The sequence below is a fragment of the Telopea speciosissima genome, chromosome 8, assembly GCF_018873765.1.
Source record: "Telopea speciosissima isolate NSW1024214 ecotype Mountain lineage chromosome 8, Tspe_v1, whole genome shotgun sequence".
Taxonomy (NCBI): Eukaryota; Viridiplantae; Streptophyta; class Magnoliopsida; order Proteales; family Proteaceae; genus Telopea; species Telopea speciosissima.
In genome coordinates, this window is record NC_057923.1 from 50,226,109 (window position 1) to 50,250,545 (window position 24,437).

A 24,437-nucleotide genomic window follows, 5' to 3' on the forward strand; every position below is an offset into this window, starting at 1 on the left:
TTGGCTTGCCACGCTTCTACACCAACGCCAGTTCCGGCTGATACTTGTTGTCGAGATGTGGTTCCCATGAGGAGTCCGTGATCACATCCTCCTCAAGTGTACGTTTGCAGAGCTGTTTGGTTCGGTTGTAACCTTCACCCCTCTTGCCTCGTGGTGACAACTTTCATCTTTATCAATTCCTCCAGCGTGGATCTCCTGCTACTGTGGCAAGTCTACTTTTAAGGAGGTAACACTTTTTGTCGCTTCGTGCTTTGGTATCTTTGGACCTCGAGGAATGATATGCTTTTGGTGGTAAGGTTTGGACTGGTGAAGAGGTCATCCAAGCCGCTAAGAGGGCGTGTGATGAATTTTTGAAGGCCACCAGATAGCCCATCCTCTCAAGCCCCTTCTCGAGTTCCTGGGCAGGTTTCTTGGCTTCCCCCTCTCCCTGGTTCCTTCAAACTTAATTGTGATGCTTCGTTGGATCCAGGGACCAAGCGTAGTGGTGTTGGCTTTGTCATCAGAGACCATGTTTGTTATACCCGCACCCCGGGAGTATAATTAATTATTAATTCTTCCCTGTTACGTGTAGTTATCACTGCCACGTATGCCGGTGAGTTGTTCTCACTGGTGGTCAAACCCAGCTATATTGACCATAGTACGAGGTTGCCTGTGGAAACTAGTCGGGACCACGGAGGTTGCACCTTGACATGTCGTGGGTAAGTAGTTGACCAAATTTGTTGTGTGCCACGCCTCTCAAAGCTCCTCGAAGTGTGGTCCAAAGGCCCCGACCTCTTATGGTGGGAACCACCTTCCTACTCGCATCGGAGGCAAGGTTCTCGGTTGCCTCCGACCCCGCATCCAATGTCGCCGACAAGGACCCTTGTGGGTGAGACCTGTGGCTAAGGTACTATTGGTGTCCCGCCATGTTTGACCCTACCCTTACCCCTTTTATTAACTTGACTTTATGTGGGCCTTGGGGCCCAAGTTAGATTTTTAGAGCTTGTGTAGGGATGGATGGTTGTTTGACCCTATCCAAACAGACCCTAGCCTACACTTATGAGGCCTTATCCAAACAGCCATTAAAAGTGATTTTCTATATGAGAGAGAGGGGTAAGACTATTCCTTAGTCTTTCTTTTTTTTTTTTTCTTTCCTAACCTAATCGTGAAAGGAGAGGAGAGCTTTAAGAGAGGAGGCGGCAAGGAGGAGAAGAAGGAGAAGGAAGGAAGAAGAAGAAGGAAATGGCCGGGTTTGGAGCTTTAAAGAGGGTACATCGTGTGTACCTCAAACCAGGTAAGCCAAGTGCCCTTTTCCCCCATTTTCTCTCTCTTCCCCTTGCTCGCTTGAGCTTGGGTGGTTCGTTGGTTGCAGCCCCAAGATGGGGATTTTTTTTTGAAAACCCAAAGGGTTAGCTCGAGTCATGTGTAGTTTCCCCTTGTAGGATGCTTTCCTATTTTCATTACAATCCTATAAAGACCTCTATTTTGACCTCTTGTCGAATCTATTTGATTCTAAAGCTTCAACCACCAAAGAAAACCCCAAATCTGGATTTTTGAGCTTTTGATCCTTTAAACCCCTTAAATCTTTGAATGTTGGGTGTTTCTAAGACCCAAATAGACTCCAAGACACCCCTCCTTGTCCTCGAGGCTTAGAGAACCAAATGGGACAACCCCGGGCTTTTAAAGACCTTGAAATCACACTTGGGTTGCATCGGAGGCAAGATTGCGTGAGTCCGATGTTTGCCTCCGATGTGTCCCGAGCTCGCAGGAAGGTCGGAGGCAAGGTCGGAGGCAAGATCTGCGTGAGTCCGATGTTTGCCTCCGATGTGGCCTAAGCCTCGCAGGAAGGCGCTGAGGCAAGGCCGAGGCAAGCTCACTCGCCGAGTCCGACGTTGCCTCCGATGCGCTTTTAAGGCTTATAACTTATGTAAACGTGGGGTTTCTCTATGAGGCCTCCCCTACACTCTCTCACACTCTTATTCACTTCCATAGCGCCAACATATGTGCAATGGAGTGATTTTGAGCGGGAATCGCTGCGCTTATACAAATTCCATTTGAAGTAATTGGTGAGTGGGTTTGGGTGACTGCTTGAGCTTGTTTACTATTGCTTATTCATGCATTTATGAATTATATTGTGACATTATCATTCAAGCATGATTGCATATTTGCATTTTATTCTTATTCGATGATGATGATTTGGATGATATGGATTTGTGTTAAGTTACGGTGTCGGGAAGTATCGGCACCGAACCCCGTGACACGTGGAATTGTATATTGCATCTCATTCTTGCTCAGATGCGCTGTGTTGTGCCGGTACCCGGTGTTAGATGGAATGGGACGTTGACACACCCGGATGTACCTCTCAACACGATAGGATTCATGTAGTATATCCGTGGTTAGGCCTGCTCCCTATGCTACGACCCTTACCAACAGGGGTTTAGGTGTTGGGCAGCGAGCACCCGCCTCGTGGAGAGTTAGAGAGGCCAGGCCGTGGGTAGTAATGGTTATCGGGTCTCCGCTCCGGGTGGTGATGACTACGACCGCGTGGGCTCCATAGTAATAATTGAGGTTGCATTGTGGTGAGAATGGAAGGATCCACAATGTCTTCCCGAGTTATTGCAAGTAGTATATACCCATTGACTTAGCATTGTGTGTTAGGTGGTAAATGAATTAATAATAGCATGCACCATGGACTATTTGTGATTGTGTGATTGTGCAACCCCTTTTCTCTCTCACTAGCTCAGTGGAGCTAACCCCGTGTACACATTCTTTTAGATTTTGATGCGATGATTCCGTGGAGCCGAGACCGTGGATCGAGGATCATGGCGATGGTTGCCCATGATGATTGTGCCTACGGGTTGTATCTGCTACTTGGGATCGTTCCCGCTTTATTATTATTTTAGAGCATTGTGCTTTGTATAAACTTTTATGTTTTACCTTTTTGGTAGCTACTTGATGGTCATAGGAATTTTGTAACTATGTTACTTATTATCATTAGCCAATGAACATCTTATAATCATTTCATTTACGCTTTCGCAAACTCTCAATTGCCTTGGAATGTAATATTCCTTTGTCTTTCGCACTGATATTATTGTATTTTAATATTGGTTTACGACCGTGAGTTGGCCATCACGATCGAGATCCTGGCGGTGAGGTGGGGATGACGCGTGTCACCCCAATCATACCCTCGATATTGTATTCTATCCCTTGTCGGGATAGGGGTGTGACAACATGGTATCGGAGCAATGATGCTCGCACCGATACGCCTTCATGGACTTGATTTACTCTCCACAATTAGGTTCTAAACTAAAAATCTTCAAGAACATAAATGATTGTGTGCAGTATATAGGAGAAGACCGATTGTGGTGAAACAAGGACTTAGAAGATAATAGGTGATATGGAACTTAGACTTGAACCTTAGGTCGTTAAGCTACAACTATGTAATTGCTTGGTTGAGTCTTAAGTAGGTCATAGATGGACAGTTATATGCTATAATTCATAAACACTAATGAATCAATCATAACCAAGCACAAATATCAGCAATGATTTAAACAAGAGAGAATTAATCAAATACATAGAGATACATATAAGATTAATTACAAATATCCAATTGTTCCAAATCTTCTTGGGAGGCAATCATATCCTTCCCATTTTAACATTCATGATTTCATCTTTTCCAACAAAAACATATGACTCCATCCTGCCCAATCAAGAGATACCAATCTAAACACCATAATTGTTCTAGATTCTCTATTTGGGCATAACTGTGCCTTTCCCAACTCAGAATGCAAGACCCCATTTGTTCCAATTGAAACTTTTGATTCTGGTTATCTCGATTAAATATACAAGTCTACCATTTCTAAAAGTTCCCATTGTTCATCCTAAGACAAGAACTAGAAGAACTCGATCCGGATAACTTCAATTTGTTGAGAGAAAGTTGGGATAGTCATTTGCACCACCGCCACCATCGCGACCAAGAAAGGTGTTGATGTCATCTACCCTCTCTCGATACCCTCTAGGCACCGAGTCCGTCGAAGAGTTGCTTCATGACCTCATCGGCCATCCACCACTCGCAGTTCAGCCGCCTTATGGTCGTCGAATGTCAATACCTCCCACCGATGAAGGAGTAGGGATTCCTTCCGGTGAATAGTAGGTCTTCTCTTCCCCAATGGAGACATTGATAATGCCACAACTATGTCAGTGAAGGCTATAGGAACCCCTTTACATATGAAACAACCCGATAGTTTTGTGTGCCCGGGTTCTCGATGTTCGATTTGCATAGAAATGCCCGATGAGTTTTGGGTAATATGGTTCAGGAGGTTGAGAATGTCTCCACCCCAATGCCTCGAATCTCTGCTCCACATTGTATGCTTTGAGATCATCCAACACTACATTTCGCCCCTTCCACTATATTTTTGAAGCGGAAGTAGTCTTGATAAAGCTCTTGGTCCTCTATCTTTGAAACCAAAGTGGATCTAGGACAGTTGGTGCAACTTGTTCCACGCATGCACGCCGTGTTCTTGGAGCCATTGATTGTTTTAACCTGCAGCCAAAAGCCAAGTAGATAGCAAATTAATACCTTGAATGCTAAGGCCTAAGTAGATGATCAATGTAAGGTTATGGGGTTTAAAACCTAGCCTTTGATTCTTTTCCCAAGGCAATTAAGTTACAGCAGGATTCTTAGGCTAGAAATTTCTGATTTTTTTTATCAAATTGTGATCTAAGAAGTTGGGGAAAAAGGGAATGCATGGCCACTATATGAATGCAATCATACATGATAGAGGTTAATGGCCATATTATGCCTAGAAAGTAATATTTTATGCAAAACAGTGGGTTCAAGCAAGAAATGGGTTTATTCAATCATGGAGCATGCCTTGAACTTCAAAGAAATTTTTTAGATTTTGTGGTTGGAAGTTTGAATCTTGGGAAACAAGTAAATATGATTTGTGATAACTCAGAGAATGTAAGCTAAGCCCTATCTAGTAAGACCGAATCAAATATGGCAAAAGAGAAGAGGAAAGATTCTAAGGATTTTATCAACAATCATGTATACAAGAAAATATGTTTGAAGATAAGACAATGTGATAATTTTCTATGAGATTTTATGGCATGTAAAAGAATTAGATTTGAACTTGGAGAGTTTTTCCAAAATATTGTGAATTGAGGACTTTACCACAACCAAAACCTGAACATAATCCTAGTAAAATTCAACTAGACATGACAAACATAGCAACAATCTCTAAAATGTTTACAAAGACTTGAAAATTTATAAAAGATGCAATAATCAAACAAGGATCCAACAACTTAGTGTCATTGATCAAATAGGGCTTGATTTACACCTAAAAACCCTAGTTCCGGCCAATCGATTTTGGCATGGACTTGGTGTACATGGCTATGGGATTACAAGCAAAATCAAGACATGATCACAACTTGAGATGATTCATCCCGAATCTAAGAAAGAGAAAGTAGGAATGAGAAGAAAGTCATATCATGAACAAGTAAGAGTTGAACCTTGAGGCTTAAGATTACAAGAAAACCACCTAAGGGGAGCTTGAACGAAAGTCCCTGTAGAGCTTTTTCTCCCTGCGGTTATGTCCTTTTCTTTGGAGCCAAAAAATGCGTTTTAAAACTCGTGGCTCTGTTTTGTTAAAATTCTGCGAACAAACAAACGAACGGATCCACTTGTCGTGAATCCGCTCCGCATAAAACTTGAAATTATCATTTTAAAACTGTGCAGATCAACGAACGGATCCACACTCATGCGTCTGTATGTAGATCCGTTTGACTTCAACTCTCTCTGCCTTTGAGACTTCTGAGATCGGACGAACGAACGGATTTGCATTCCACATCCGCCCGTTAGTCCGCTCTACCTATTTTCACGGAGGAGCCACGAATGCACCCGGAGTGCTGACGTCGCTCGTGAGTCCACCCGATTTTCTTTTAAGATTTTGAGCCTATTTTGGAGACCTTTTGACCACACCTATATGTGATGATCTTGTGCCTATACCCTAGATCGGACACCCCTGTTGTGTGACCCATTTGTGGGGACCACATGAGTCTAGTTAATACCTAAAAATTGAAAGAGGTTAGGACTTGTACCCGATCGGGCCAGCTAATAAGAACTAGCAAGCATTGGTAATCGTGTGACTCCTCTCTTACCTAGAAGGAGAAGAGTTACCCTTGAGGATGAAGATCCTAAGACCCTATGAATGTAAGGACTCAAACCTTATGGATAGGGAAACCTAAATCTATGCGGGTAGAGACCCTTAAGGGGGTGCGTAGAATCTAAACCTGTGGGTAGGTACTAGGAAAGAAAAGTAATAGGCTGGTTTGGGCTGTTTATTTGAGTAAGCCATGAAGGTCACGTGTATTTGGAAGTCACTCATAACACCTCAAGCTAGTGATGACTCTATTTGGACTTTACTTGGTCCATCCAAACCTTGTTTAGACTCATAGAGAAAGTCCTACACCGTGATTCGACTTTCTAAAGAAAGGACTTAGCGAACCGTACATGAGAACTTCTTGTTCTGGTGGATTGACCTAGATGATGATATGTCCATAGGAATTTGAACGTAATTATTGAATCTATGCCTACATATTGGTGTGATATATATATATAGTTATCCCTTAGAACCTTGGACTTGTGTGACTAGAGTGATTCTCTGGTACTATAAGTATGACTTACCTCGACCTTGCCGTGAAACTAGTTGGAGCCCCGACCTTGGTTGACCAAACCTTAGGGTAATGAATAATGAATTTAATGACCGAGTAGGTTAATTTATTGAGACCGCTTGAAGAGTTGACTTGGACCAAAACTATTAAAGGGTTATTGGTTCTCGAAAGAGGACTCGATGTGGACTCTTCCTTGTGGGATAACGTGTAGTAGGTTTAAAGGTTGTGAAAGTTGAAACCGAAGGATGTAACAAGACCTTCTCCAACCACGATATGAATGGGGTAATGGATCACCAAATGCGTTCCCTCCGATCGGGAGTGAACAATAGGAGATTCCATCAATATTCCAAATCATTCTAAAGTTGGGTTAGGTAATGAGACAACCAGATGTGAAAGCCTCTGAATGTAAACCCTATGTTGGGTCATGGATGGTTAAATCCTCGTAACCCAAGAATGACCAGAGTAGTGAAGGCTAGAGTGGTATCACCCGATCTGGAAGATCTAAGGAACCTTTGTTCCTTAAGACTTAACTTAGTAGTTGGAACCCTGTTTTCCTAGGGTTATTGTGAACCACACCCCTGTGGTAATTTGACCCTGTAAGGAAAAGAGAATTGTGGAACCTGACTTGCTGTGACATGTAGGCACTGCCTCATCTTGATCCGACCTTTGACTTAGTTTAAGATGTGGGTGACTTGGGATGTTGTTATCCAACAGCCCTTATCACTGAGACCCTAGTCGCCTCAAATTTGGGGATGAAATTTCTTGTAAGGTGGGGAGAATGTTATACCCGCACCCCAGGAGTATAATTAATTATTAATTCTTCCCTGTTACGTGTAGTTATCACTGCCACGTATGCCGGTGAGTTGTTCTCACTGGTGGTCAAACCCAGCTATATTGACCATAGTACGAGGTTGCCTGTGGAAACTAGTCGGGACCACGGAGGTTGCACCTTGACATGTCGGGGTAAGTAGTTGACCAAATTTGTTGTGTGCTTACCGCCTCTCAAAGCCCTCAAGTGTGGTCCAAAGGCCCGACCTCTTATGGTGGGAACCACCTTCCTACTCGCATCGGAGGCAAGGTTCTGGTTGCCTCCGACCACCGCATCCAATGTCGCGACAAGGACCCTTGTGGGTGAGACCCGTGGCTAAGGTACTATTGGTGTCCCGCCATGTTTGACCCTACCCTTACCCCTTTTTATTAACTTGACCTTATGTGGGCCTTGGGGCCCAAGTTAGGATTTTTAGAGCTTGTGTAGGGATGGATGGTTGTTTGACCCTATCCAAACAGACCCTAGCCTACACTTATGAGGCCTTATCCAAACAGGCCATTAAAAGTGATTTTCTATATGAGAGAGAGGGGTAAGACTATTCCTTAGTCTTTCTTTTTTTTTTTTTTCTTTCCTAACCTAATCGTGAAAGGAGAGGAGAGCTTTGAAGAGAGGAGGCGGCAAGGAGGAGAAGAAGGAGAAGGAAGGGAAGAAGAAGAAGGAAATGGCTGCTGGGTTTGGAGCTTTAAAGAGGGTACATCGTGTGTACCTAAACAAACCAGGTAAGCCAAGTGCCCTTTTCCCCCATTTTTCTCTCTTCCCCTTGCTCGCTTGAGCTTGGGTGGTTCGTTGGTTGCAGCCCCAAGATGGGGATTTCTTTTTGGAAACCCAAAGGGTTAGCTCGAGTCATGTGTAGTTTCCCTTGTAGGATGCTTTCCTATTTTCATTACAATCCTATAAAGACCTCTATTTTGACCTCTTGCTGAATCTATTTGATTCTAAAGCTTCAACCACCAAAGAAAACCCCAAATCTGGATTTTTGAGCTTTTGATCCTTTAAACCCCTTAAATCTTTGAATGTTGGGTGTTTCTAAGACCCAAATAGACTCCAAGACACCCCTCCCTTGTCCCTTGAGGCTTAGAGAACCAAATGGGACAACCCCGGGCTTTAAAGACCTTGAAATCACACTTGGGTTGCATCGGAGGCAAGATGCGTGAGTCCGATGTTTGCCTCCGATGTGTCCCGAGCCCGCAGGAAGGTCGGAGGCAAGGTCGGAGGCAAGACTGCGTGAGTCCGATGTTTGCCTCCGATGTGGCCTAAGCCTGCAGGAAGGTCGGAGGCAAGGTCGGAGGCAAGCCGCCGAGTCCGACGTTGCCTCCGATGCGCTTTTAAGGCTTATAACTTATGTAAACCTGTGGGGTTTTCTATGAGGCCTCCCTACACTCTCTCACACTCTTATTCACTTCCATAGGCGCCAACATATGTGCAATGGAGTGATTTTGAGCGGAATCGTTGCGCTTATACAAATTCCATTTGAAGTAATTGGTGAGTGGGTTTGGGTGACTGCTTGAGCTTGTTTACTATTGCTTATTCATGCATTTATGAATTATATTGTGACATTATCATTCAAGCATGATTGCATATTTGCATTTTATTCTTATTCGATGATGATGATTTGGATGATATGGATTTGTGTTGGGTTACGGTGCCGGGAAGTACGGCACCGAACCCCCGACACGTGGAATTGTATATTGCATCTCATTCTTGCCTCGTATGCGCCGTGTTGTGCCGGGTACCCGGTGTTAGATGGAATGGGACGTTGACACACCCGGATGTACCTCTCAACACGATAGGATTCATGTAGTATATCCGTGGTTAGGCTCGCTCCCTATGCTACGACCCTTACCAACAGGGGTTTAGGTGTTGGGCAGCCGTAGCACCTGCCTCGTGGAGAGTTAGAGAGGCCAGGCCGGGGTAGTAATGGTTATCGGGTCGCCTCCGGGTGGTGATGACTACGACCGGCGTGGGCTCCATAGTAATAATTGAGGTTGCATTGTGGTGAGAATGGAAGGATCCACAATGTCTTCCCGAGTTATTGCAGTAGCATATACCCATTGACTTAGCATTGTGTGTTAGGTGGTAAATGAATTAATAATAGCATGCACCATGGACTATTTGTGATTGTGTGATTGTGCATCCCCTTTTTCTCTCACTAGCTCGGTGGAGCTAACCCCGTGTACACATTCTTTTTAGATTTGGATGCGATGATTACGTGGAGCCAGAGACCGTGGATCGAGGATCATGGCGATGGTTGCCCATGATGATTGTGCCTACGGGTTGTACTGCTACTTGGGATCGTTCCCGCTTTTATTATTATTTTAGAGCATTGTGCTTTGTATAAACTTTTATGTTTTACCTTTTGGTAGCTACTTGATGGTCATAGGAATTTTGTAACTATGTTACTTATTATCATTAGCCAATGAACATCTTATAATCATTTCATTTACGCTTTCGCAAACTCGACTGCCTTGGAATGTAATATTCCTTTGTCTTTCGTGACTGATATTATTGTATTTTAATATTGGTTTATGACGTGAGTTGGCCATCGACGAGATCCTGGCGGTGAGGTGGGATGACGCGTGTCACCCCAATCATACCCTGATATTGTATTCTATCCCTTGTCGGGATAGGGGTGTGACAATGTTAGTAGATGCTGCATTGCTGTCTCAAATCCCACTCCCTTCAATGAAATTCTGGTTGGTGAGGCGATGGCGATTAGAGACGGGCTTTTGGAAGCCATCTCGGAAGGAACTCTCTCCATCACCGTGGAAAGTGATAATCTGGGCATTATTTCTTCACTTTTGAATCCTTCGAAGATCCCAGATTTTATTGTTTTGCCTATTGTGGAGGACATTAGACATATCTCCACCTACTTTGATGATTGTAACTTTGCTTATATTCCTAGGGCTGCTAACTCCCTAGCAGACTGCCTTGCCAGGAGGGCTCTATCCGTTGCGGGAAGGATGGTTTGGCCCAACTCCGATCCCTTGTTTTATGAAGCTGCGACTTTGGACTCAAGGAGTGTTTCCCGTTCTTTGCAATAAATCTATCTTTTACCAAAAAAAAAAAAAAAAACGAGACAGTTCTAGGTAATTGGGATGGTTCCGATCCCAAGGAGGTCAATCCCAGAACCGTTCCAAAACTAGGATTCAGGCCTGTTTACTAATGGGACGGTCCAGTTCCGGTCCCTTAACCATTCTAAGCACTCATAATCTCAAGCAGACACTTTTGTACAAAATTCTTTAGTATACAAATAATTTCTTAAGTGTACAAATACTTTTGAATATATTCCTAAGCATAAAATAATCAAACATCAATTCTTAAGAATACAAACACTCAACTAAGCCCAAAATAATTGACAACCCTTAGTTTTTCTTTATAATTATAATATAACTCTTATATAAGTTATAACTATTAAGTATTAACTAATCATAAATAAGTAATTTAGGCATGTTAAATAGGTTCTAGCGGTTTCGGTTTTAACCAATTTCTTATTGGGCTTTCGGTTCTGGACACGTTTAGAAATCCATCCCAGAACCGTACTGTCCCATTTAATCATCGGTCCCAAAATCAGCTCCCAAAACCATCCCATTTAGTTATAGGATGACTCGATTCTAGGTTTTAACGGGACGATTTTAGGACGATTCCTGCTTCCAATCGCATATTGACACCCTTAAATGTTACCAATGGCAGGGTGCAGTTCTTACACCATGATTTCTATTACAATGTCATTGAACAAGGAGGAGACATTCAATACTATCCGGTGCATAATTAGCAAATTCATATTTAAGGATAGGGAAAAGGCTAGGACATACTCTCTCTCTCTCTCTCTCACTCCCTCTCTCCTTTTGAGTTAATCTATACCCTTCATATATGATGTCCCAGCACGCACCCCCATTGGTGATGTTGGTTAACTTGTCGAACGCAAACGGTGTGCCTATCCCTTTACCTTTCGGGTAAAGCAAAACATGAAAAATTCAAGTTTAATAATTTGATTTGTGGAAAAAATCAAAAAAATTATTAATATGGTTCTCACATTTACATTGATCCTTTCCCTTTATTTTTAAATACCAAAAAAGCAGTGGACCCACATCATCTTCCTCAACTTGATACCAAATACTTAACCAGGGACCTCCCCTCATCTCCCTCCTGCCCTTCCGGCCACCTACCCCCATTCCAGCCATGACTGCCCTGTGCAACATCCACCCTTGCAACCCCCATGCCCCAACTGTCGCCCCCACATCCCACTCCTCTTCCCCTGCCCTACCCCCATGCTTCTCTCTTGAATCTCCTACCCCTTCCTCCGTGCACCCCTTATGTTGCCCCCACATCCTACTACTCCCAACTCTTGTCTCCACCATCTCCATTTCTAGGAATTACTGCATAGCCAAAAGTTCACGAAGGATCAATTGCACTTTGCTTTTGGTTTCCAATTGGGATTTTTCTTGACTGATCATGTCGATAAATTCATCCATTAGAAAAGCTTTGGCTAAAGTTCTCTCTCCTGTAGAAAAAGCTTCAAATTTCAAAAAAGGAAAAAGAAACGAAGAGATAAAGGAACACTAGCTATTTTTTATTCATCTAAAAAAAATAAGGAAATACATAAATTTGGTAAAAAGTTGGAGAATGAATTTTGAGAAGAGGGGGATTTTACGTTTGTTGACCATTCAAACAAGCATGTCTTCTAATAGGCACACCCATTGGTTATTTAGGTGACAACTAAGAAAAGATATAGCCCTTTAATGTTTGAAAATATATATTTTAATTCATATAAAATTCCTACAAGAGGTCTCTGGTTTAACTTATAACTAGCATATTGGTGGGTGGGGATTGTGGAATGGGGAACAGAAGGAAGAACAAAGGGAGGTATCTGTAGCAGATTGGTGGGCGGGGATTGTGGAATGGGGAACAGAAGGAAGAACAAAGGGAGGTATCTGATATCGAGTTGAGGTAAATGATGTGGCCACTATGTGGGTCTCATTGTTTATTTTCTATATTTAAAAAAGATTTTCTTCCCATCACTATGCCTAGTGATAGTATCACTTCACTATTTGCCATATGACAGGTTAGTCCATGTGATAGAGGACCAAATAAGCATCTCATCGGTACAATTTCAGCTTAAAATGAGTTAGAGGAAGTAACTAAAGATGCCATTGTTTTTGTATTAATCTCTATTTGATGATATTTTGGTAATTGTACCAAAAACTTTGAGTGTGAGTTTGAGCAACTTTCCTTACTTACTTTGGACTAAAATTTAGCTATGAGATGTATATGAGTTTTTTTATCACATGGACTAACGACATGTAGTACCAAAAAAGAAAAAAAAAAAAAAAAAAAACATTGCTTGGTTGCATGGCCCTGTGCCTAGAAGACACAGAAGTACATGAAATTACTGCTCCGCCACACACCCTGGCATCGATCTCTTGTCCAACAAAATAAAGGGAAGTAATTTTCAGTCCACGCACTCCAATGTGTCTAGCTCTCCCCCCTTCAAAACAAGGGGGTAGAGGTGTCTTTTCATAGAGGGAGGATAGAGATAGACTCATCACTCCCCAGACAGAGTTCTTTTTCCCCAAAGAACATAAAAAAAGGGACGTTGTTCTCTGTGCCGCAATGCAGGCTACGTCCAGGCACATTGGGGGTAGGTGTAATGACCACCCTGTCCCCTGCACAGCCTGCCCATATGCCTGGGCATAGCCTTCGCTGCGGCACATAGAACATTCTCCCTAAAAAAAATATTGCTTTGAGGAGTAGGTTTTTTTTTTGTGGAAAAGAAAAGAATTATATTAATAGAAATAGAATTTACATCCTATAGAAAATCTAAAATTGAGTCTTGGAAGATGATTATTTTTTGAGAGAGAAGTGGACTTGAATGCCCCATCTCGAGGAGAAAAAGCTCCTGTTATAGGCATTGTCTTTGAGGAGTTGGTTGCTGGTTGTGGTTTTGCCAGGGTGTCGAACAATCACAATATCCGGGCCCTCTTTATTTTCCCTAGAGTTTTGGCTGAACTGAACCCTTCTCCTATTTGGCAATCAAAACTGCATGTTCGGTTCTTAGATAAAAACTGTGGATTCTCCTTGCTGAGCCACGGATTCAACTTACATTTTTTTCCAATTCACGGGTATTAGTATAGCGTCTGAAGTCTCGTATTTGATCGAGGAAATCTTCTCGGTGTCCAAAGGAGAATATTTTGGACACAATGACCCCCACAGGTTCTTTTTCTCTCTCCCAGTGTTCTTTTAACTATTTGCATTCTAAATGTTTGATGAATTTTCTCATTGGAAACTGTTGGGTTTGCTTCCATTAATCCTCATCGCTTCACTGCACTTGAAATGTGGTGAATACTTCATGATTATTTTTTCCTGGGAAGCGTGAGGTGTTGATGCGTTCGCTTATACCGTTTAGCTTTTAGAATCCGAGAAATGTTTGATTGCTACTTCATTTGAATGATACTTTATGAGACTTTAATTCCTCCTACATGTTGTTTTCAGGACTAACACTGAATACTCATCTTCAACCCAATGCCATGAATTCTTGTACAATGCAAAAAAAGCCAGGTGCCCAACATTTCAAATTTTCTCTTTTACTATGCTAATGTACTTTTTTGTTGGGTTCAAACTTGTTACTCATTGTTTTACCAAAAAAACTTGTTACTCATTGTGTTGATCCATATATTTTGCGTTAGGCAAGGCCTAAGGGAGGTATTAGAAATGAATTTCACACTTCTCCATGTCTCGTTGATATATTTTGATGAGAACTAGCTAAATGACAATCAGAGTTTTTGTTACTGTCTCTTTTCGTTATTTCATTTGGTGAAGCACAATGTTTTTGAATCTCTCATTCTTGTAAGTGCCTTTGTATCAAGGACGTTCACCTGGATCCCTTTGTTTAGGGTAAATTTTTGTGGGTTTTTCACGGTTTAATTCAATCTGCTAATAGAGCCAATTAACCTTTGATATATAGAGCTTAGTTCCATAATGTCTTGAAAATGGTAGATTTTAATCTGATAATGAGTGGCCTTGAAAAGAAAAACAATAAAGTAAAATTGCGTGAACCACCATTTTAAGCTTTATTCAATACATCTTCTCATGGCTAAGAAGTGTGGGGACTATCTTGGGTGAAATGGATATGCATATAAAGAACTTCATGGAAAGGCCTGTAAGGCTCTGGTTGGTAACAACTCCACTCCGTGAGAGAGATCCTAAGGTGGAAGTGATTTTTCTTGATCCCGCTCCGCAAGAGTGCTCTGTGGTAGTAGAGTGGTGTTTGGTAACAAGATGTTGGAAGCGATTCGGGAACAGAAAAAGATCAGAATCTATGTTTCAAAGTCACTTTACAGAATCACTTCTGTTACTACATCCAATAATTACGAAAAGGCTATTATAACATCTAAGGGCCTCTTTGGTATCACTTTTCACTTTCATTTTCTGACACATAAACGTTTTTACCAGTGTTTGGTACAATTTATGGACCCTATTTCTATTTACAAAACATCAAAATAATAGAAAACACCCCCAAAGTGAAAATGGACTCTTGAGTCCATTATGGATTATGGCCAACATGTGTTTTTCCTTCATTTTTTTGCTCTTTAATGAGCATGTGCTCATATGACCCAAATAGGAGGGGTAAAATAGACATTTGCTGCTTCTAATGGTACTTTTTTAAGGGAAAAATGGTAAAACACTCTTTATTTTAGAAAGCCTACTTGTTGACTCCCTCATCCCACGGCTTTTTGCCTCTCCAAGCTCATTCCGCCGCTCTACTTAGAAACCCTCATCCTGCGGCTCTCCCCCTCTCTTGTTCCCTCATATAGCGGCTCATTCCATCGGTGATCTACAACTCCCTTCAGGTATCTCTCTCTCTCTCATTATTTCCTTCGTCTGTGGAAGGGAAAACACAGCAGATGATTTGTTGGCTTTTCCTAATTTTTCTGAGAAATACTTTTGCGTTGGAGATGAGGTATTTTTTATCTTGAGAAGATTTCCAGATTTGTTCTTAGTCATTGGATGCCTATTAATTATATGATTGTGTTGCGGGTGCATAGTTTTGCGGATGGAATTCGTCCTGGCGGTGTCTCACAATTGAAAGGCCTGGATCAATAAATACAGAAATCTTTTGCCAGATGTGAAGCATTGACACTGGGTGGATTTATAAGCTATCATGGCTGCCGTCATATGTTGCAATCTGTACTTAACTTCTAAAATTCACTTAATGTGAGGAGATATTGGACAATGGCTGTTGAAGATGGTGGCATCTCCTCACACGTGCTTAGTCATTGTTTGTGAAGCTTATTTATAATTTGACGTGTCTTATTTGTTGAAAAATTTGAAAATTTTCTGGTTCTGGATTCAGTTGTGATCGAGGAGATATTGGACAATGAGAAGCTTCCTAATGAGAATGGTAACAACAAACATCATAGTAAGGACCAACTGAGTAACTCTGATGATAGCGGCAATTCTCAACGCCAAATTGTTGTGATGCGTAGTGCTAATACTCCATTTCTGAAAAGTGAAGATGAAGATGGTTTCCCCATTACCTCTTCATTCAATGGTGTTCCCACTGTTCAGAATAATGAAGCACAAGTGAAAGAGAAGAGGGATAAGAAAATAGCCAAGGAAGGAAAGAATAAGAGAAAAGAGGATAGTGATTTGGTTTCTGGCCTGAAAAGGAAATGTGACCCTGTTCAAGATAGGCCCCCAGCATAAGGTAATATGTTTCACTTAAAAAATATTATAAAAATTATTTACACATAGGTACTGACCAAACTTCTTTTTCATTCTGCAATCTACTTTGTTTAGTAGTTACCAAACAGCTTTTATTATTTGATTAAAATGTTTTTTCATTATGATTTTTTAAAAATAGGCCAAAATGAAAATGAAAAGTGATACCAAAGAGGCCCTAACTTAAAACCAAAATTTTGAAAATTCTATTCTCACTTCTGACTTGCATTGCATCATTAAAGAGCTACTGTACCAACAATGTTGGCCACATGTCGACTACAAATATCAAGTAATTATGAAAATGCTATTATGACATCTCACTTAACACCCATAATTATGAAAATGCCATTATCACAATCCCATGGGGGTAATGGCAAGGGTCTACACCTCACAATTAAGAGGTCAGGAGTTCAACTCTCTTTTAGAGCCTACAAATATAAAAAAAATATGTTATCATCACTTCTGGTACTTTACACTAAAAGTATTACTGAACCGACAATACTAGCTATCTGTCGATTTTTAAGATAATTATGAAAATGTCATTATGACATTTCACTTAGAACATCCATAATCAGGATACGCATGAACTTCATGGTCTACATAAACTCTGTTTTTAACACATTGAGACATTTTTGTCCATCTTTTCAATTTTATGGTGTTATCTACATGACAATTGTCAATTTCACTTTTACATGATTGCCTTAACTGACTTTCCTACGAACAATTAAATCAAAAGGGTCTTGGTGGATTCGAACCACCATTTGCTTGGAACATGCTTGAGACATGCTCATGTTCCAAGTGATCTACCAATTTGAGCTATAGACCCATAAAGTAGAGTTTGGAATTTACAAGTGACCATGAGGCCTTGCTATAACCTTGCTTCAAGTATAGGGATAAATTGTAGGCACAGATCGAGAAGTTAAATCAATAAAGCAGAATATAGAGGACAGAACGGATTAAGGCAAAAGAGTAGGTAATTGCTACACCATTATTTCATCCAACTTCATGTTCTCAGCATTCTTAGAAAAATTATCAAACATGTTCCTTAATATAGTATAGTTTTGACCTCCTCAAAATAAGCATTAGTTAGGAAAGTAGATTGGTCAAGCAATGCATTCTCTATGTAGTATCTTGAATGAAAAAGGACATAATCCCTCTATTTCCAAATGGAATTAGAGCACCTGAAACAGTTGCCAAACATGTCCATGAACATGGAAGGAAAAACATTTTCCATGTAGAAGAAGCTCACACTGAAACTCCACCAACGTTTGCTGCCAGTCCCATGCCCGGATAAAGGAGGAGGGTTGGTGTGTCAGGTAAACCCTTTTACATGGATTCTACAACCTTATATTATAAATGTTAAGCTAGGGTGTTCCCAGACAGAATAAGCGATGTGCTACACTATGATCCGGGTGTAGTGAAAAGTGAGCAAGGGTCAGCTATGGCTTCCCGTCTAAGCGACGGGTTGCATTGGCGCCTGGATGCGGTGACAAGTAGGCAAGGGTTCTTGCACTGTGGAGTGTGGGGAAAGAAGCTAGTCCAAAAATGTAGGATTAGATTATCATCTTTGAATATTGGATCTTTAAAAGGTAAGAGGCTAGAATGAGGTTTTAAGAATGATGTGGTGGATGTTAAAAGATTTGGGGATAGGATTATATCCATCAAGCTTGTGTGAGACAGTGGCTGTCAATATGATTAGCGCTTACGCACATCAAGTAGGATTGAATGAAAGTAGTAAGTTACATTTTGGGAACACATGGATGGATTAGTGCTAGGTTTTAGTCAAGGAAAAAAGATTATTATAGGGGGTGATCTGAATGGACATGTTGGGAATGATCGTAGAGGCTATGGAAGTGTACATGGAAGAAATGGTTTTGGAGAGAGGAATGAGGAGGGGATCTTAGTTTTAGATTTTGATGTGGCTTATGATTTATCCATTGTAAACACTCACTTTGAAAAAAGAGAGAAACATTTAGTTACCTTCAAAAGTGGACATCATAGTAGCCTAATAGATTTCTTCCTAACTAGAAGGTTCGATAGATTGTTATGTAAGGACTGTAAGGTTATACGAGGGAGAGCTTAACCATACAACATAGATTAGTGGTCATGGATATGTGCCTCACTACATAGAATCGTAAGAAATGTGAGCTTATCTTCCCTAGGAAAAGGTGGTGGAGCTTAAAAGGGTATACTTTGAAATCATTTACTAATGAAGTGGTCAAACAAGGAAAGTAGGACTTTGAGGGAGACACTAATACAATTTGGAATGAGATAACTACTTGTATTAAGAAGGTTGCTAAAGATGTCTTAGGCGAATTGAAAGGAAAATAACATTCCTCTAGAGAGACTTGGTGGAGGGATGATGGGGTTCAAGTAGTCATTAAGACTATGAAAGCTAGTTTTAAGATATTGCAAAGGACTAAGGATGTAGAGGATCTACAAAAGTATAAATTTGCTAGAAATGAAGCTAAGAAGATTGTGGGAAAAGAAAGGGCGAAGAAATATAAAAAATTCTATAACAATAATAGCACAAAAGGGAAAAATGCTATTTCTATAACAATAATAGCACAATGGAAGGGAAAAAAGCTATCTATAAGATAGCTAAAGTGAGGGAAAGAAAGAGGAGAGATCTCGATTACGTTAGACGTATTAAAAGTGAAGATGGTAAAGTACTAATAAGGGGTGAGGACATTAAGAAGAGATGGGAAGGTTATTTCTGCAGCCTACTAAATGAAGACACTTTGAGTAATAGTATTCTGGAAGACTGCATTACCCATCAAGAAAGCACATTTGTAGATATATAAGAAAAATTAGGGTGTTTGAATTAAAAGAAGCTTTGAGGATGAAAGTAGGCAAGGCACAAGGCCTAGATGTGGAAGAGCTTAGGAATTTGTGGTTTATCTTGGCTAACCAAGCTGTTTAATAAGATTATGAACACAAGGAAAATGCTAGATGAATGGAGGAGAGCATCATAGTTCCGATTTACAAAAATAAAGGTGATATTCAGAGCTGTAATAACTATAGAGGCATAAAACTAATGAGTCATACTATAAAATTATGGAGAAGGTTATTGAAACCCACCTAAGACAAAAAACTATTATTACGGAGAACCAATTTGGTTTTATGCTAGGAAGATCTATGACAAAAGCTATTTACTTACTTAGGAGAGTCGTGGAAAGATTTAGAGATAACAAGAAGGATCTCCATATGGTCTTTATTGAACTAGAAAAAGCTTATGAAAGAGTCCTTAGAGAGGTAATCTGGTAAGTACTAGAGAAGAGAAGTGTTTCAAGCAAGGTACTAAAACTCGGGTCTCGGTATCAACTCGGCCCTTGAAAAAACCGAGTCGAGTCGAGATCTCGCCGAGTTAGTGCATTTTTTTTTTCCAACTCGAAGCCTCAACTCGGTGGGTTTTAGACCTAGTTTGGGTCTGAAACTTGGTATTCAGCCTATTGTAGGTCATTTAAACAAAATGACACTATCAGATTTTGCAAAAACAAAGTCCAAATATGAGTTTCAAGACCATAGGTTGGTAGGCGATGACGTACTAAAATACCCTACTCTACACATAATTTAGTAATAGAAAGCAAACAAAACATTCAATTAATAGCTAAACAACTTAAATACGAATTAGAAATGTTAAAGTGATACATCAAATTGTTTTACAGTGTTACAACTATCATCACATAAAATGACTTTGAATAAAGTATTCAGTCCCCACTAGTGTCACATAATCTTCCCATGACATAGTGTTGTTGTAATGTTGTATATAGTGCTCCACAGCAAGCATATAAGAGTTCTGTCGAGTTAGGTAAGTAAATACATGGTAGATGGGTCATTTCCATGGGTCAACCCGAGATCCGAGATCCCGCCGAGATATGTTGAGTTCTGTCGAGTTAGGCAAGTAAATATATAGTAGAAGGGTCATTTCCATGGGTCAACCCGAGATCTCGGTGTGATATTGCACTTTTATGTACCGTATGCTGTAGAGGTAAAAATAAGCAGCATCAACAATTGACTCCAGTATGTAGTAGTATTTGAATTTTCAACAATTGCAAGAAGAAACAAACCAGCAGCGTAGGCTAGAAGGTAAAATCGAAGGGACCAGCCAAGGGGAGATCGATGTCAGGGTTTTGTGAAGAATACCACCAACTTCAATTACGCAACATAGCATAAAATCTAATGTGCAATCAATTGCAATTAGCAACTAGGAACCATAGCACCACAATCTTCAATAAGCACAACTCCAAAAACGGCGACAACAGAGGAGATTGATATTGTCAGGGTTTTGCCTGGAATCAATTTTTGCAGTCCTTGGCTGTAGGCGATGTAATTTTCAAATCAGCAATCAACATTAGTGTAGGCAGGAATAAAACACTCCATTAATAGTGAAAGGAGTGGTTTTAACTCGTAGTAAAAGCAACAATAGGTGGCTGCACACCACAAGTGAAAACCGTGAAAGAGAGATCAACAGAGGAATTGTGGAAGGAAATCTAATCTGATTATAGATGCTCTGATACCATGTTAGAACACCAAAATCCTATAACCAGACCAGAGTAATCAGAGAAAGAAGAAGAGAGGAGGAGAAGTACGCAAGTTCTAAGGGTGGGAGAGAACCTATGCCTAGAACAGAATGTTGTACCGCAAGCATAGTTGTCACGGCGTCACGGCAATCCAAGTCGGTGGAGGGGTGTCATGTCGATATATCGACATGTCACCCGCCATGGCAACGCATGTCGACCATGTTTTATTTTTTATTTTCTCTATTTTTAATGTGTTAATAGATGTATACTCGAGCCATGTTTTATTTTTTCTCTATTGTTTCTCAAGTTTTAAGAAGAAAATTCAGAAATCGAAGAAGAAATCGAAGAGGGAAAGAAGAAATCGAAAGAAATCGAAGAGGGAAAGAAGACAGGAAGAAGAAATCGAAGAGGGAAGAAGAAATCGAAGACAGGAAGAAGAAATAGAAGAGGGAAAGAGAGACAGGAAGAAGAAATCAAAGAGGGACGCCATGGCGTAGGTTGCCATGCAACCCTCTCCAGCGCCAGGACGCCATGGCGTCGCCATGACAACTATGACCGCAAGTCTGTCCCTCTTCTATTTATAATTAAATCATTATGAAAAGTAGGACAATAATGCCCTACAATCAATCGACACTACAAAGGACTCAAGTAATTGATAGTAAACAAAGAGAAAGGCCAAATTGCCCCTAACTCTAATACTTCAACAAGGGAGATGGGAGAAATTGAAGAGAGATGAGGGAGATCAGAGAGAGTCAGAGAGCCAACGATGCTCACCGGAGCCAGAGAGGGAAGTTGGTGGTTTCTCAGGTAGACTGCTCACCCGATGAATCCTAGAGTAGCAGAAAGTGAGGAGTGAGGGTTGAGGGTTGAGGATTGTTAACACTTAATAGAACAGATTAGAATGAAAGGTTTGAATGATTAATAAGATCAGTCAAGCTCTCTATTTATAATAATGAAAGAGATTACAAAGGGAAACACTATTCACGTAAACAATGTCACTGCCCTAATTACAATTTAACCCTTGCTCAAAAGTACATAAATAAAACACTCAAAAGACCGAAATACCTCCACGGTATTCTGGTGTACATAATTCAACACTCCCCCTCAAGTTGGTGCATATATATCACACATGCCCAACTTGACTAAATTAGGATGAAACATCTTTTCACTCAGCCCTTTAGTGAAGATATTAGCAAGCTGATCACTTGACTTCACAAAAGGTATACAAATCTATCCACTTTCTAACTTCTCCTTGATGAAGTGTTTATCAATCTCCACGTGCTTGGTACGGTCATGTTGCACTGGATTGTGGGCAATGCTAATTACTACTTTGTTGTCACAATACAACATCATTGGACGATGAACAAACCACTAAGATCTTGGAGTAAACTTTGAAGCTACAATAACTCACAGATTCCTTGGGCCATAGCACGGAACTTTGCTTCAGCACTGGACCTTGCCACGACATTCTGTTTCTTACTACACCATGTGACAAGATTACCTCCTATAAACGTACAATAACTTGAAGTAGATTTTCGATCAGGATTACCACCCCAATCAGCATTAGTGTAGGCCTTAATACGAAGATGAGTGGAGACAAGAGAATCCCTTTTCCTGGAGCTGACTTCAAGTAATGGAGAATACGAAGAACAACAACCATATGAGTGGAGTAGGGATCATGCATGAACTGACTGACCAAACTTACTGCAAATGCAATGTCCGGTCTAGTGTGGGAGAGATAAATCAATTTTCCCACCAACCGTTGATAACGTCCCTTATTAACAGGATCATCATCTTTCTCTTTCAGACGAGTAGTAGCTTCTAAAGGAGTATCACAAGGATGACACCCTAACAAACCAGTATCTGAGAGTAGGTCCAGAACATACTTCCTTTGAGAGAGAAAGATGCCTTTGGAATCGAACTAGAGGCTGGAGTAGGGGCTGGAGGAGAGGGCTCCCCCTGAATAGAAACCGGTAGTATAGCAAGCACATCTTCAAAACCTGGATCATGCTCCCCCGAAGAGGTGGCTGAGAATAATACGAAGGGATTCATAAGACAATGTCCTAGTAACAGTGAGTACGCCGAGTGGGAGGGTGATAACACTTGTATCCTTTTTGGGTAGCGGAGTAGCCCAAAATGATACACCGAATGCCACGAGGATCAAGCTTGCCATGAGGATGATGGTTGCGAGCATAACAAACACGCCGAATATTTTTCGTGGTAGCATAAAGGAAGAAGAACCCTGGAGAATGTCAGAGATGCACGACCATTAAGAATACGGGTAGGCATGTGGTTTGTGAGGTAGGCAACGTAAGGATAGCATCACTCTGAGATTGAGAAGGGACTGCCGTGCAAACATAATAGCTCGAGCAACCTCTAAAAGATGACGCTTTCGCCACTCCATTCTGGGCAAGAGTGTCTACACAGCTGGTCTGATGAAGTATCCCATTATCAGCCAAATAAGTTTGAAATTGATCCTCCATGTATTCTCTGCCATTGTCATTACACAGAATTTTTAGGGTTGCATTGAATTGGGTCTGAACCATACGATGAAAGAGCTGAAAACAACGAAAAACCTCACTCTTGTGTTGCATCATGTACACCCAGGTGGTGCGAGTATAACAGTCTATAAAGGAAACAAACCATTTATGACCAGAAATGGAAGCACGACGGGTAGGGCCCCACACATCAGTATGAACTAAAGCAAATGGAGAAACACTTCTTTTATTCAAAGGAGAATAACTGGAACAAGTCTGTTTGGCCAAAACACAAGCCTCACATAAAAACTCATCTGTTTTACAATCTTTGACTAACTGAGGAAATAAAAAAGCTAAAGTTCTAAGGGGAGGATGGCCAAGTCGACAATGCCATAGGTGAAGATCAGGAGACGTGGCTAAGTGTAATTGATGAGTGGAGATGAAGTGGCAGAAGAGAAGTCGGACCCGTGGCGAGTAAGTAGAGACCATCATGTACCTTACCACCCCAATCGTCGTCCCTTTCACCATATCCTGTATGACACAGTGAGAAGGAAAAAAGATTATTTTGCAGTTTATAACTTTGGTAAGACTACTAATTGAAAGAAGATTAGTAGAAAAAGAGGGAACATGCAAAACAGAAGATAGTGTAAGGGTAGGAGAGCAACAAATGGAACCCTTTCCAGATATAGGAGAAAGGGAACCATTAGCCACTTGAACAGTGTCTTTCCCAGAAGAGAGAGAATATTGGTAAAAAACATCTTTTCACTCAGCCCTTTAGTGAAGATATTAGCAAGCTGATCACTTGACTTCACAAAAGGTATACAAATCTGTCCACTTTCTAACTTCTCCTTGATGAAGTGTTTATCAATGTCCACGTGCTTGGTACGGTCATGTTACACTGGATTGTGGGCAATGCTAATTACTACTTTGTTGTCACAATACAACATCATTGGACGATGAACAAACCACTAAGATCTTGGAGTAAACTTTGAAGCTACAATAACTCACAGATTCCTTGGGCCATAGCACGGAACTTTGCTTTAGCACTGGACCTTGCCACGACATTCTGTTTCTTACTACACCATGTGACAAGATTACCTCCTATAAACGTACAATAACTTGAAGTAGATTTTCGATCAGGATTACCACCCCAATCAGCATTAGTGTAGGCCTTAATACGAAGATGAGTGGAGACAAGAGAATCCCTTTTCCTGGAGCTAACTTCAAGTAATGGAGAAT

At 40.9% G+C, this 24,437-nt stretch overlaps 1 protein-coding gene across 2 annotated transcripts in view; it reads left to right on the forward strand.

Moving 5' to 3' along the window:
* Nucleotides 1–13,598: 13,598 nt before the first annotated feature.
* Nucleotides 13,599–24,437, forward strand: part of LOC122670969 (N-(5'-phosphoribosyl)anthranilate isomerase 1, chloroplastic-like) — a 54,112-nt gene continuing 43,273 nt past the window's right edge. For both annotated transcript variants that reach the window (XM_043868026.1, XM_043868025.1), the window contains exons 1-2: nt 13,599–13,690; nt 13,970–14,035. In XM_043868026.1, coding sequence (XP_043723961.1) covers nt 13,678–13,690; nt 13,970–14,035 — 79 coding nt within the window. In that variant the 5' untranslated portion in view covers nt 13,599–13,677. The remainder of the gene's footprint in view (nt 13,691–13,969; nt 14,036–24,437) is intronic.